This window comes from Fringilla coelebs (assembly GCF_963513975.1).
Source record: "Fringilla coelebs genome assembly, chromosome: 23".
Lineage (NCBI taxonomy): Eukaryota > Metazoa > Chordata > Aves > Passeriformes > Fringillidae > Fringilla > Fringilla coelebs.
The window spans coordinates 3,349,910-3,362,047 of record NC_140049.1 but is presented as its reverse complement, the minus strand read 5'-3'; the positions used below and the strand labels follow the sequence as shown (position 1 = coordinate 3,362,047).

At 51.6% G+C, this 12,138-nt stretch overlaps 1 protein-coding gene across 1 annotated transcript in view; it reads right to left on the bottom strand.

Moving 5' to 3' along the window:
• Positions 1 to 11,899: 11,899 nt before the first annotated feature.
• The window catches only part of CDK18 (cyclin dependent kinase 18), a 35,616-nt gene continuing 35,377 nt past the window's right edge, over positions 11,900 to 12,138 (bottom strand). Inside the window, exon 16 of the mRNA XM_084220730.1 lies at positions 11,900 to 12,031. Coding sequence (XP_084076856.1) covers positions 11,997 to 12,031 — 35 coding nt within the window. The 3' untranslated portion in view covers positions 11,900 to 11,996. The remainder of the gene's footprint in view (positions 12,032 to 12,138) is intronic.

The window sequence follows — 12,138 nt, the reverse complement described above, 5'->3', positions numbered from 1 at the left end:
TCCCAAAGTGCCCCAGACTCGAGGCTCCTGCGGCTGCCGGGCACCTGAGGCCATGAAACGATCAAAGAGCAGCTGCAGCGCCCCGAGGGCCGGGAGCGGTGTCCTTGTGCTGCGTGACCGATGGGGACAGCCAGGGCCAGGCAGGAATGAGGCTCAGGGACAGGGCATGACTCAACGGCACGGCGGAAATCGGGTTTTATCATTAGGGCACCAAACACCTCCCAAACCAGCCTGGATGGGGACGCTGAGCCACAGCCTGGGGCTCTCCTTGCCGGGCAACAACTCAATTTGAGGTCGTGCTGCTGCAGCAGACTCTGCTTCCTTGTGGGAAGGGAGACAGGATTGGGATAATAAAGCCTTTCCACCCAAAGGATTGGGGTAATGAAGCCTTTCCATCCAAAGGATTGGGATAACAAAACCTTCCTACCAAAAGGATTGGGGTAACGAAGCCTTTCCACCAAAAGGATTGGGATAACAAAGCCTTTCCACCCAAAGGATTGGGATAATGAAGCCTTTCCATCAAAAACTGCTGGGAAAGGCAGCCAGGAGCACCGGAGCACCCACCTGGGTGTGTTCCTGTGTCACCTGCTCCAGGTGACCCTGGCTGGGTGATCTCCAGAGGTCTTTTCCAACCCGAACAATTCCAGGATTCTGCCATCTCCCATCTCCCTTCTCCCATCCATCTCCCTGTGCTGGTGGAAGGGCTGATCCTCATCTCCCACACCCCAGGGGCTCTGTCCCAAAGAAACGACTGACAGAGCTTTCCCTGGGCCACATTCCGGATCTTTATCTGGAGATAAGGGAGATCCAGGGAGCTGGGAGACCTGAACTCACTGCTCATGGCAGCAGCTCTCCAGGGCATGAATTCCCAACCCTAAAATGGCCCAGCAATGCCCTGCCCACCTCTGCAGCTCCCCTGCACCACCCCCAGCCACAAAGGCAGCATCCAGAGGTGACAAATATCAACCAGCCCCTAGCCAGAGCCACGCCGAGTGACCTGGGAGCTCCTGGGAATACCAGAGTGCCAGATCCTGGGAATGTCAGTGCCAGCTCCTGGGAATGTCAGTGTCAGCTCCTGGGAATACCAGAGTGCCAGCTCCTGGGAATACCAGAGTGCCAGACCCTGGGAATATCACAGTGCCAGCTCCCAGGAATATCACCGGGCCAGCTCCTGGGAATGTCAGTGCCAGCTCCTGGGAATGTCAGTGCCAGCTCCCGGGAATGTCAGTGTCAGCTCCTGGGAGTACCAGAGTGCCAGCTCCCGGGAATGTCACAGTGCCAGCTCCTGGGAATATCACAGTGCCAGCTCCTGGGAATGTCAGTGCCAGCTCCTGGGAATGTCACAGTGTCAGCTCCTGGGAATATCACAGTGCCAGCTCCTGGGAATACCGGAGTGCCAGCTCCTGGGAATGTCAGTGCCAGCTCCTGGGAATACCAGAGTGCCAGATCCTGGGAATGTCAGTGCCAGCTCTCAGGAATATCACAGTGCCATCTCTCAGGAATATCAGTGCCAGATCCTGGGAATACCAGAGTGCCATCTCCTGGGAATATCAGTGCCATCTCCCAGGAACACCAGAGTGCCAGCTCCTGGGAATACCACAGTGCCATCTCCCAGGAATATCACAGTGCCAGCTCCTGGGAATACCACAGTGCCATCTCCCAGGAATATCACAGTGCCAGCTCCCAGGAACACCACAGTGCCAGCTCCTGGGAATATCACAGTGCCATCTCTCAGGAATACCACAGTGCCATCTCCCAGGAATATCACAGTGCCAGCTCCCAGGAACATCAGGCCCTTCCATCAGGGCTGACACAACCCATGCAGGATCTGCTTGCAAATAAGCCCCGAGGCGTGGGTGGGTTTAGTCAGCACAAGAACACCCAGATCCCTGCTGGTTCCTCAGAAATGCAGCTCCTCTCCCCGGAGGGAGCTCATCAAAATGCGATGAGGAGATGCAAGCCCCGAATTAGCTCCACGAAGAGGCACTTGCAGGCTGGTTTCCAAACGGGAATCAATGTTGTGCTTGCACTGAATTAAAACACCCCCAGTTCTGCACTTGCTGCAGGCTGCAGAGTGAAACCATGAATGGAGGGAGGGCAGGGCTGCAGCCACGGCGTCCCTGGTGAGCGCCAGGGATGCTCCAGAGGGTCCAAGTGGCCTTTGGGGAGAACCTTCCTTTGGTTTTTCCATGCCCTTGCACATTCCTGGGGCAGGAAGGAATTTTTTTAGGTATATAAATTGTTCTTTTCAATAGGAGGAGAGGTTTTTTATGGTGCTGCGTCCTGCTTGCAGTGACTGCAGAGCTCCAGTCCCAATTTTTGGTGCTGTTGGAATCACCTCTCGAGGCCCAGGCTCAGCACAGAGGGGAAATCCAGCTCTAAAAAGAAATTTTCTTGGGGTGGAACCACCTGAGGCCCCACAGGACAGCAGATTCCTGGAGCTCCTCTAAGGCTTTCCCCAGTGTTTGGGTTGGCAGCTTGGCCAAAGACTTGGAGTCAGATGTTGGGGAAGTTTTCCCTGTCCCCCTTTAGGGCAAATTGGGGCTGAGAGACCCTTAAACCCCCCTGGAGTTACCCCAGCATCCACATGTGATGGGTTCAGAACCCCCATGTGCATTTGGAGATGGGATCAAACAAAAATCCCAGCACCAGCCAAAGCTTGGGCTGGTAAGAAAATAACTCTGAACCACTGAACCTGCTTGAGAAATTCCTGAGAACACAAAAAACTCCACGTGTGAGGGGCTGGCTGCAGGAAAGATGCTCAGCAAAGCAGAGAGACAGAGAGGGAGCGTTCACCTCGTGTGTTTCGGGGTCAGGAGCTCCCAGCCAGGCTGGTTTGGGGAGCCTGGCTCCAATTCTAGGTCAAGCACCAGCCTGAAATCTCGGCCTGGTTGCGGCAGAGCTGGTCACACTCGCCTGGAGGAGGAAGTGCTGCCTCCAGCTCCCCTCCCACCCTGCTGGAATTACTCCCACACCCGCTGCCCTGGAGCTGCCACCCCGCTGCTTCCTCCTTCCAGCCCTAAATCCGTGCCAGGCGGGGCAGCTGGGGTGGCACAGCCAGGCTGAGCCCCCAAAAACGGGGGGGACAGGGATGGAAGGACACCCAAACCATCCTGCTGGGGCAGGTTTGCTGATGTGGTTCAGCAGAAGCTGTTTGTTGTTTGCATCACACACACTTTTATAGATCCTACAAATTGCTGAGCACACAATCCTCCATTGGTGTTTTTGTCTTGTTTCTCTCGTTTTCTGCCTCTGTTTCTCAGTTGCAGCCCCGGTGTTTTACAGTCTTCTGCTCTCTAGTTTGAGTGGTCTTGGTGTTTGTTTTCTCAGCTTCTCGGTTCTTATTTTAGCACAGTTGGTGCCTTAGTAACTTTGATGGGTTTTACAGAGAGAAAATTCTGAGAGATTCTGAGAGAATTCTGCTAAGAACAGTCACCAGCGGCATGGCTGGTGCACTCTGAGGCCTGAGGTGTTCAGATACAACATCCCACAATTCCTGCAACATCCCACAATTCCTGCAACATCCCACAACTCCTGCAACATCCCACAATTCCTGCAACATCCCACAAGATCCCACAATTGCTACAAGATCCCACAATTCCTGCAACATTCCCATAATTCCTGCAACATCCCACAATTCCTGCAACATCCCACAAGATCCCACAATTCCCACAAGATCCCACAATTCCTACAACATCCCACAATTGCTACAAGATCCCGCAGTTCCTGCAAGATCTCACAATCCCAACAAGGTTCCACAATTCCTACAACATCCCACAATTCCTGCAATGTCCCAAAAGATCCCACAATTGCTACAAGATCCCGCAGTTCCTACATTATCCCACAATTCCTACAAGATCCCACAATTCCTACAACGTCCCACAATTCCCACAACATCCCCCCAATCTGTACAACATCCCACTACTGCCACAACATCCCACAATTCCTGCAAGATCCCACAAGATCCCCCAATCCCTACGAGATCCCCCAATCCCTACAAGGTCCCCCAACTGCCACATCTCCCCAGGGAGGGCAGCGCTGTCACACCCAGGGACCCTGCAGGATCCCAAGGCCCTGCTGGGGACATCTGGGGACACCTGGGGCCAGGAAGGGGCTGGGCAGCATTCCCGGTTCCGGATCCGGCCCTGCCAGGAGCAGGAATGGGGGTGGGACGGGGCAGAACTGGTTTGGCAAACAGCTCCTTCCTGGGCACCTGCCCTGGCACCCCGAGGTGACTCAGGCTGCAGGGGGGAGGGGATGCAGGGAATTGTCCCTGTCCCAAATCCCCAAACCCCCAAACCCCCAAATCCCCAAATTCCCAAACCCCCAAATCCCCAAATCCAAATCCCTGCTGGCTCCAGCCCCAAAGACCCCACAGATCCCCCAAAGACCCCAAAATCCCACAAAGACCCCACAGATGATCCCCCAAAGGCCCCAAAAATCACCCAAAGACCCCACAGATGATCTCCCAAGGACCCCACAGATGATCCCCCAAAGACCCTTGTCGCCCTGTTTATTTATTTATTATTTATATATTTATTATATATTTATTATTTATTAATGTTTAAGTTCCTTTAAGCCTTCTGATGTTTACATTCCTGTAACAAACTTTCTCACACACTTTGTGTAAATAACTGATTGTTTGGCATTCTTTTATGGAGGAGGAGAAATCTGATGGGTTTGTCCAGTGTCATTGCAGAGGTGGCACTGTCACCCTCCAATCCAGGGTCACTTTTGGAAATCCATAAATGCTGGAGTCAGAAATTGAACCTTTGTTTTTTACCTTGGGGATTGCAGTGTCCACGTGGTTTTATTTTGTGTCCTAAAGCAACAGGAGCCCAGAGCTGATCCCCCAAAGACCCCACAGATGATCCCCCAAAGACCCCACAGCTGATCCCCCCAAAGACCCCACAGATGATCTGCCAAAGACTCCACAGATCCCCCCAAGACCCCACAGATGATCCCCCCAAGACCCCACAGCTGATCCCCCCAAGACCCCGCTGCTGATCCTCCAAAGACCCCACAGCTGATCCCCCCAAGACCCCACAAATGATCCTCCAAAGACCCCACAGCTGATCCCCCAAGACCCCACAGCTGATCCCCCAAAGACCCCACAGATGATCCCCCCAAGACCCCACAGCTGATCCCCCCAGAGCCCAGCCTGGCTCTCCCCGCCTCCCTGCAAGGCTGAGGGTTCTCTCCAGGAATGCTGCACAGCAGGAATATCCCAAAGGGTCCCAGAGCTGGGTATCCCAAATCCCAGGGGGTTTTACCAGATGGATTTGTGGGAGAAGGGAAAATTTTTTTCCCCAAAATTTTGTGGGGAAAATTTGTCCCTGGTTTCTTCCCCAGCTCAGCTGCACAAGCCTGGGCAGGACCTGGCAGCTCTGGCTTTGTTTGCCCAAAGGGTTGTGGCAGTGTTTATTCAGGGCCCTGGGATCCCTGCAGAGGACACAGGGGACACTTTCCCTGCAAAGCTCCTTTTGTGTGGCACTCACATTCTCTGGAAAAATCCCTCTGCTCAGGATTCTTCTCCTGGGAAGCTGAGGAGCCTCAGAGAAAAGGAAAACAATTCTTATCTCATTTGCTTCTCCTGTGTTTGGCTGGTCTGGAATGTGTTTGGAGCTTGTTCACCCACAAGTGATTGTTTCATTGGTTTCATGTGAATTGTTTTCACTCTTTGGCCAACCAGGGCCAGGCTGAGTCTGGAGTTTTCATTATTTAATTATTATTTTTTAGCCTTCTGTCTGTATCCTTTCTGCATTCTTTAGTTTAGTTCAGTATTCTTTAATATAATGTAGTATCACAAAATAACAAATCAGCCTCCTGAGAGCACGGATTCATCATTCCTGCCTGCTCTGGGGCTTCCCTCCAAATACACCACCAACCTAAATTTCCCCTGGTGCAGTTTGAGGCTGTGTCCTGTGGTTCTGTCACGGCCTGGACACAGAGCAAGGCCAGCAGGGCCATTCCACAACTTCATCACCCTTCAGTAAAAAAAACTTTTTCCTAATATCCAACCTGTGGCGTTCACATTCTCTGAAATAATCCCTTCACCCATTATTTTTCTCCAGGGAAGCTGAGAAGCCTCAGAGAAAAGGAAAACAATTCTTATCTCATTTGCTTCTCCTGTGTTTGGCTGGTCTGGAATGTGTTTGGAGCTTGTTTACCCACAGGTGATTGTGTCATTGGTTTCATTTGAATTGTTTTCACTCTTTGGCCAACCAGGGCCAGGCTGAGTCAGGAGTTTTCATTATTTAATTATTATTTTTTAGCCTTCTGTCTGTATCCTTTCTGCATTCTTTAGTTTAGTTCAGTATTCTTTAATATAATGTAGTATCACAAAATAATAAATCAGCCTCCTGAGAGCACAGATTCATCATTCCTGCCTGCTCTGGGGTTTCCCTGCAAATACAACACCAACCTAAACTTCCCCTGGTGCAGTTTGAGGCTGTGTCCTGTGGTTCTGTCACGGCCTGGACACAGAGCCAGGGCCAGCAGGGCCATTCCACAACTTCATCACCCTTCAGTAAAAAAAACTTTTTCCTAATATCCAACCTGTGGCATTCACATTCTCTGAAATAATCCCTCTGCTCAGGATTTTCCTCCTGGGAAGGAGAAGCCTCAGAGAAAAAGAGAAACAATAATTATTTCATTTGCTTCTCCTGTGTTTTGCTGCTTTGGAATGTGTTTGGAGATTGTTTCATTGGTTTCATGTGAATTGTTTTCACTCTTTGGGCAATCAGGGCCAAGCTGTGTCAGGGCTCTGGAAGGAGTCAGGAGTTTTCATTATTATCTTTTACCTTCTGTCTGTATCCTTTCTGTATTCTTTAGTATAGTTAATTTAGCATTCTCTAATATAATATAACATCATAAAATAATAAATCAGCCTTGTAAGAACATGGAGTCAGAGCCATCATTCCTCCCTGCCACGGGGATCCCTGCAAATCCAATTTTTGTGCTCGAAATTCCAGCAGGGAGAGGGGCTGGAGCTGCAGGGAAAGCTCTGGGGGTGGAGGGGGCACGGAAGGACCCAGCTGATTTCCCTGGAACCACTCGCCCTTCCCAGCACCTGCACTCCTTCCTTCAACCCCCCAAAACCCCCAGATCCTCCTATCAAAATGAAAAAAAAGAGGAAAAATGATATCCTGTACAAACTCGTCCCATATTCCATAAATTTTACTTTGGAGAATTCACAGTCCAACAGGTCAGATGGAAAAACCCAACCAGAACATTGGACAACCTTGGGAAAACGCTCTTTAAGTCCTTTTTTTTCTGTGTAAGGAGAGAAAAAAGAAGCACAAAATCGTCTGAAAAAAACCATAGAAGCCTTATAAAAAATCTTAACTAGGAAAAAAAAATAGAATCTTTTTCATCTGAAAAATTAAAAATAGAAATATTTTTCTATTCTATTTCTATTTTTCTGAAATCAAAAAATTTGAAATATTCCTATAAAACATAGCCAAGAGACTGACAGATGGATAAAATCCTTTATTATCATTATTATTATTATTTATTTTTTGTACCTTTACATTTATTCCAGAAAAAAATTTCTCTTTCTCTCTCTATATATATAAAAAAATCATTACTTCTTTCGGAATAAATCCTTAAAATCATTTATTTTTACTTTAAAACCAGTCTTTTGTTTGTACAGCACTAGTTAAATACATTTATTCTCACTTTTCTGCCAAGGAATCACCCCAGAGGAATTCACAGCTTGGGGATCCACCCTGGCTCCCTCCCCTCGATTTCTCCTGCTGGAGGATGAGCAGGATGCTGAGGGTGGAGGAAGGCAATGAGGAAATGTGGATTTTTTAAAAAATTATTCATGCTCAGACATGGCTCCAAAATCCAAATCCAATTTTAGACCATTTGAGCGTCCAGATGTGCAGCACAGCTGGAGATCAGGCGGAAAAACCCAAACAAAACATTGGAAAACCTCGGGAAAATTCTCCTCAATTCCACTTTTTTTCATCTTGTGTGTAAAGAAAAAAGGGGGGAGGTGAAAAAAAATTCCATTTATTTTGTCCTGAACCTCCAAAACCCAAAGGAATTTTGTTGTTTGAGTTCTCCATATGCCAGGAAAGGAGGATCCGTGTGGGAATGGAGGGATGGGATGAACAGCTCTGCCTCCCAGGGTTGCTGTTGTTGTTTTTGTTTTTGTCCCAAACCCTGATTTAATTCTGTTCCTTCACCCATTCCATCAGCTGGCCAGACAAAAGAATACCAGGAATACAGATTTCCTGAGGGCACAGCCAAAACCCCTCTTTTCTGGTAATAAAAAATAATAAAAATTTAAAAAAAAAGGAAAAAAATTCCAAGAAAAACCAGTGCAAGACAAAGGGGCTGTGGCTGCTCCTGGATGTGGTGGATGGGAGAATCCATGAAATGAGGAGGGGAAAAAAATGCTGGAAAACCACAAAAATTCCCAACATTTTCATGAAAATTCCAATTGGTGCTCCAAAACTTGGGAAATCCTGGGATAGGACAGGGATGTTTATTTTTTTTTTAAAGGATGGGGCATCCAGGGGGTTTCTCTCCCCCTAAACTCAGCCTAAAAGGGCTGGAATTTTATGCCAGAGGTGGAAAAGAGGGATTTAACTTTGGGATTTAATCCCTGCCTGCCTCCAGCTCAGTTTTATATTTTTTTTTCCAGTGGAGATCAGAGCGTGGCACCAAATATTTACACTCCAAGTGGGAATCAAATATCCATGAAATGCCTGGGATAAAAGGGCTTATCTGGAATTGGGAGCTGGTCAGGAATGGGGGGATTGGAACCCTCTGGAATTTTCTGGAATGATGTAAAAGTGAGGGGTTCTGGGCGTGATTCCAGAGGGGAAAATCAACCCCCCCCCAAAAAAAAAATCTGGCAAAAATTCATTGGAAAAGCTGGAATTCTAAAGAAAGGAGGGAAAAAAAGTTTAGGAGGGAAGAAATTGAAGAAATTTCCATTTTTCCTGGGTTTTGGGTGTTGACAAATGTTGGGAATTCTCTCACAAGGTGGAAACCCCCACCCTTTTGGGGGGATTTATAGGGAAAAAAGGAAAGGCTGTGCAAGGACAAACAGGAGCCAGCTGGGCTTTTCCTGATCCTGGGAATGCTCCTGGCAGTTTGCCTTGATCTTCAGCAGGAATTTTGGATCTGAACTTCTCCCCATGGGGATGTGGCGTGGCTCAGCTGGGAGTTCATTCCCACTCCCAGAGTTGGAAAACCTTGGGAAAACGCCCAAGGTTTTGTCCAAAAAAAAAAAAAAAAAGCACTTATTTTGTCCTGAATCTCCAAAATCCAAAGGGATTTTGTTGTTTGAATTGTGGGAATGGGAAAACAGAGCAGGAAAACGGAGCAAAGACAGGTCAGGGATATCCTGGATGGGGCAGGGGGAAATTCCTGCCCTGCTCCAGGCTCTGCTCCCCTGGGAACAGCAGAATTCCGTGTCCTTGTCCTGCCCTGAGCCGCCAGGGCCTGGCAGGAGCCCTGGGAAGGGAGGAGAGGTGGCACTGGGAGAGCTCAGCCTGGCCCCAGCTGCAGGAAAAGAGGGAACCAGGAGGGACCAGGAAAAGAGGGAATCAGGAGGGACCAGGAAAAAATGGAACCAGGAGGGACCAGGAAAAAAATGGAACCAGGAGGGACCAGGAAAAAAGGGAACCAGGAGGGACCAGGAAAAAAGGGAACCAGGAAAAGAAGGACCCAAGAGAGACCAGGAAAAGAAGGAATCAGGAGTGACCAAGAGAAGAGGAAACCAGGAGGGATCAGGAAAAAATGGAACCAGAAGAACCCAGGAAAAGAAGGAATCAGGAAAAGAGGGAACCACGAGGGCCCAGGAAAAGAAGGAATCAGGAGGCCAGGAAAAAAGGGACTCAGGAGGGACCAGGAAAAGGGGAAACCAGGAGAGACCTGGGAAAAATGGAACCAGGAGAACCCAGGAATAGAGGGAATCAGGAAAAAAGGGAATCAGGAAAAGAAGGAATCAGGAAAAGAGGGAATCAGGAAAAGAGGGAATCAGGAGGGACCAGGAGAACACAGCCCCAAACGCGTCACTGGGGGCTGGGGGCCGTTCCTGCTCTTCCCCATCCCCTGGGATCAATTAGGGAACAATTCAGGCTGGAAATACCGGGAAGGGCAAACCTCAGACCATGCCGACGTCTGGAGCCCCGTGCGAGCCGCAGCTCTGGGGGCACCGGGAGCTCCCGGGAGCTCGGAGCCGGCGCCGGGAGGAGCCGCCCCGGCAGCTCCAGGCTCGCTCGTTTCCCCTCCCAGGGAGCGTTTCCCGAGGATTGCTGGGGGGATCACTCCCTGCTCCAGGAGGGAACGGCACCACGGAGAGCTGGAGCCGGAGAAAAGCGCCAGGCACAGGCACAGGCGCCAGTCCCGGGTGACAGTCCCGGTCCCAGGTGCCAGTCCCAGCTCCAGGGGCCAGTCCCAGCTCCAGGGGCCAGTCTTGGTCCCAGGTGCCAGTCCCAGGTGCCAGTCCCAGGTGCCATTCCTGGTTCCAGGTGCCAATCCCAGTTCCAGGTGCCAGTCCCAGCTCCAGGTGCCAGTCCCAGTCCCAGGTGCCAGTCCCACGTGCCCATTCCAGGTGCCAGTCCCAGTTCCAGGTGCCAGTTCCAGGTGCCAATCCCAGTCCCAGGTGCCAATCCCAGTCCCAGGTGCCAGTCCCAGGTGCCAATCCCAGTTCCAGGTGCCCATTCCAGGTGCCAGTCCCAGTCCCAGGTGCCAGTCCCAGCTCCAGGTGCCATTCCTGGTCCCAGGTGCCAATCCCAGTCCCAGGCGCCCGTTCCAGAGGCTGGGGGGGAGCAGGGACATCCCAGTCTGGGAGCAGGGACATCCCAGTCTGGGAGCAGGGACATCCCAGTCTGGGCTCGGCACTTCCCAGTTTGGCAGCAGGGACATCCCAGTTTGGGCTCAGGACATCCCAGTCTGGGCTCGGCACATCCCAGTTTGGCAGCAGGGACATCCCAGTTGGGGCTCAGGACGTCCCAGTCTGGGCTCAGGACGTCCCAGTTTGGGCTCAGGACATCCCAGTCTGGGAGCAGGGACATCCCAGTCTGGGCTCGGCACATCCCAGTTTGGCAGCAGGGACATCCCAGTCTGGGCTCAGGACATCCCAGTTTGGGCTCAGCACGTCCCAGTCTGGCTCAGGGACTGGCAGAGCCGGGGGGAGCGGAGCAGTTCTGGCTGCTCCCTCAGCTGGATTTGGGTACCAGAACAGGGAGGGGAACGGGGGCTCTGCAGGCAGAGGTGAAACACGGGGGGGCTGTGCCCAGCTGTGCTCCAGGTGCTCCCAGGGCCAGGCTGGGCTGTCCCCAGCAGTCCTAACGTGTTCCCCCCAAAAACCCCAAAAACCAGGGGGTGCAGGGCAGCTTGTCTGAGCAAAGGTGCATTTCCAGCAATTCCTGCCTGGGCCAAACCCCACAAATCCCCAGTCTGAGCCCCCAAACCCCACAAATCCCCACTCTGATTCTCCAAACCCCACAAATCCCCACCCTGAGGCCCCAAGCCCCACAAATCCCCACTCTGATTCTCCAAAACCCATAAATCCCCACCCTGAGCCCCAAACCCCACAAATCCCCAGTCTGAGCCCCCAAACCCCATAGATCCCCACTCTGATTCTCCAAAACCCACAAATCCACACCCTGAGCCCCCAAACCCCATATATCCCCACTCTGAGCCCCCAAACCCCACAAATCCCCACCCTGAGTCCCACAAATCCCCACTCTGAGCCTCCAAACCCCACAAATCCCCACTCTGATTTTCCAAACCCCACAAATCCCCCCCCTGAGCCCCCAAACCCTCCGGGGCAGTGCAGGGCCTGGCAGCTCCTCCCTGGAGCTCCTCTCAGAGGGGACAACAGCAAACGAGGGGGGGACAAGGCCACGGGTCCATCCAGGGGGGGGTTTTTGGGTCCTGCTGGAGCCGGGAATTCTGCCCAGGGTCGGGTGGGAGCCGCTCCTCACTCAGCGCTTCCGTCTCCATGGCAACCAGAGCCGGATCCCGCTTCAAAAGATGCTCTGCCTCCGGTTCTTGCCGCGGGCTGGGGAGGGGACCCGGAGAGGGGCTCAGGGGGGCTGGGGAGGGGGTTCCGAGCCAGAGCGGCCAGCTGTGCCTCAGCACGGCCAGATGTGCCAGCCAAGGTGCCCA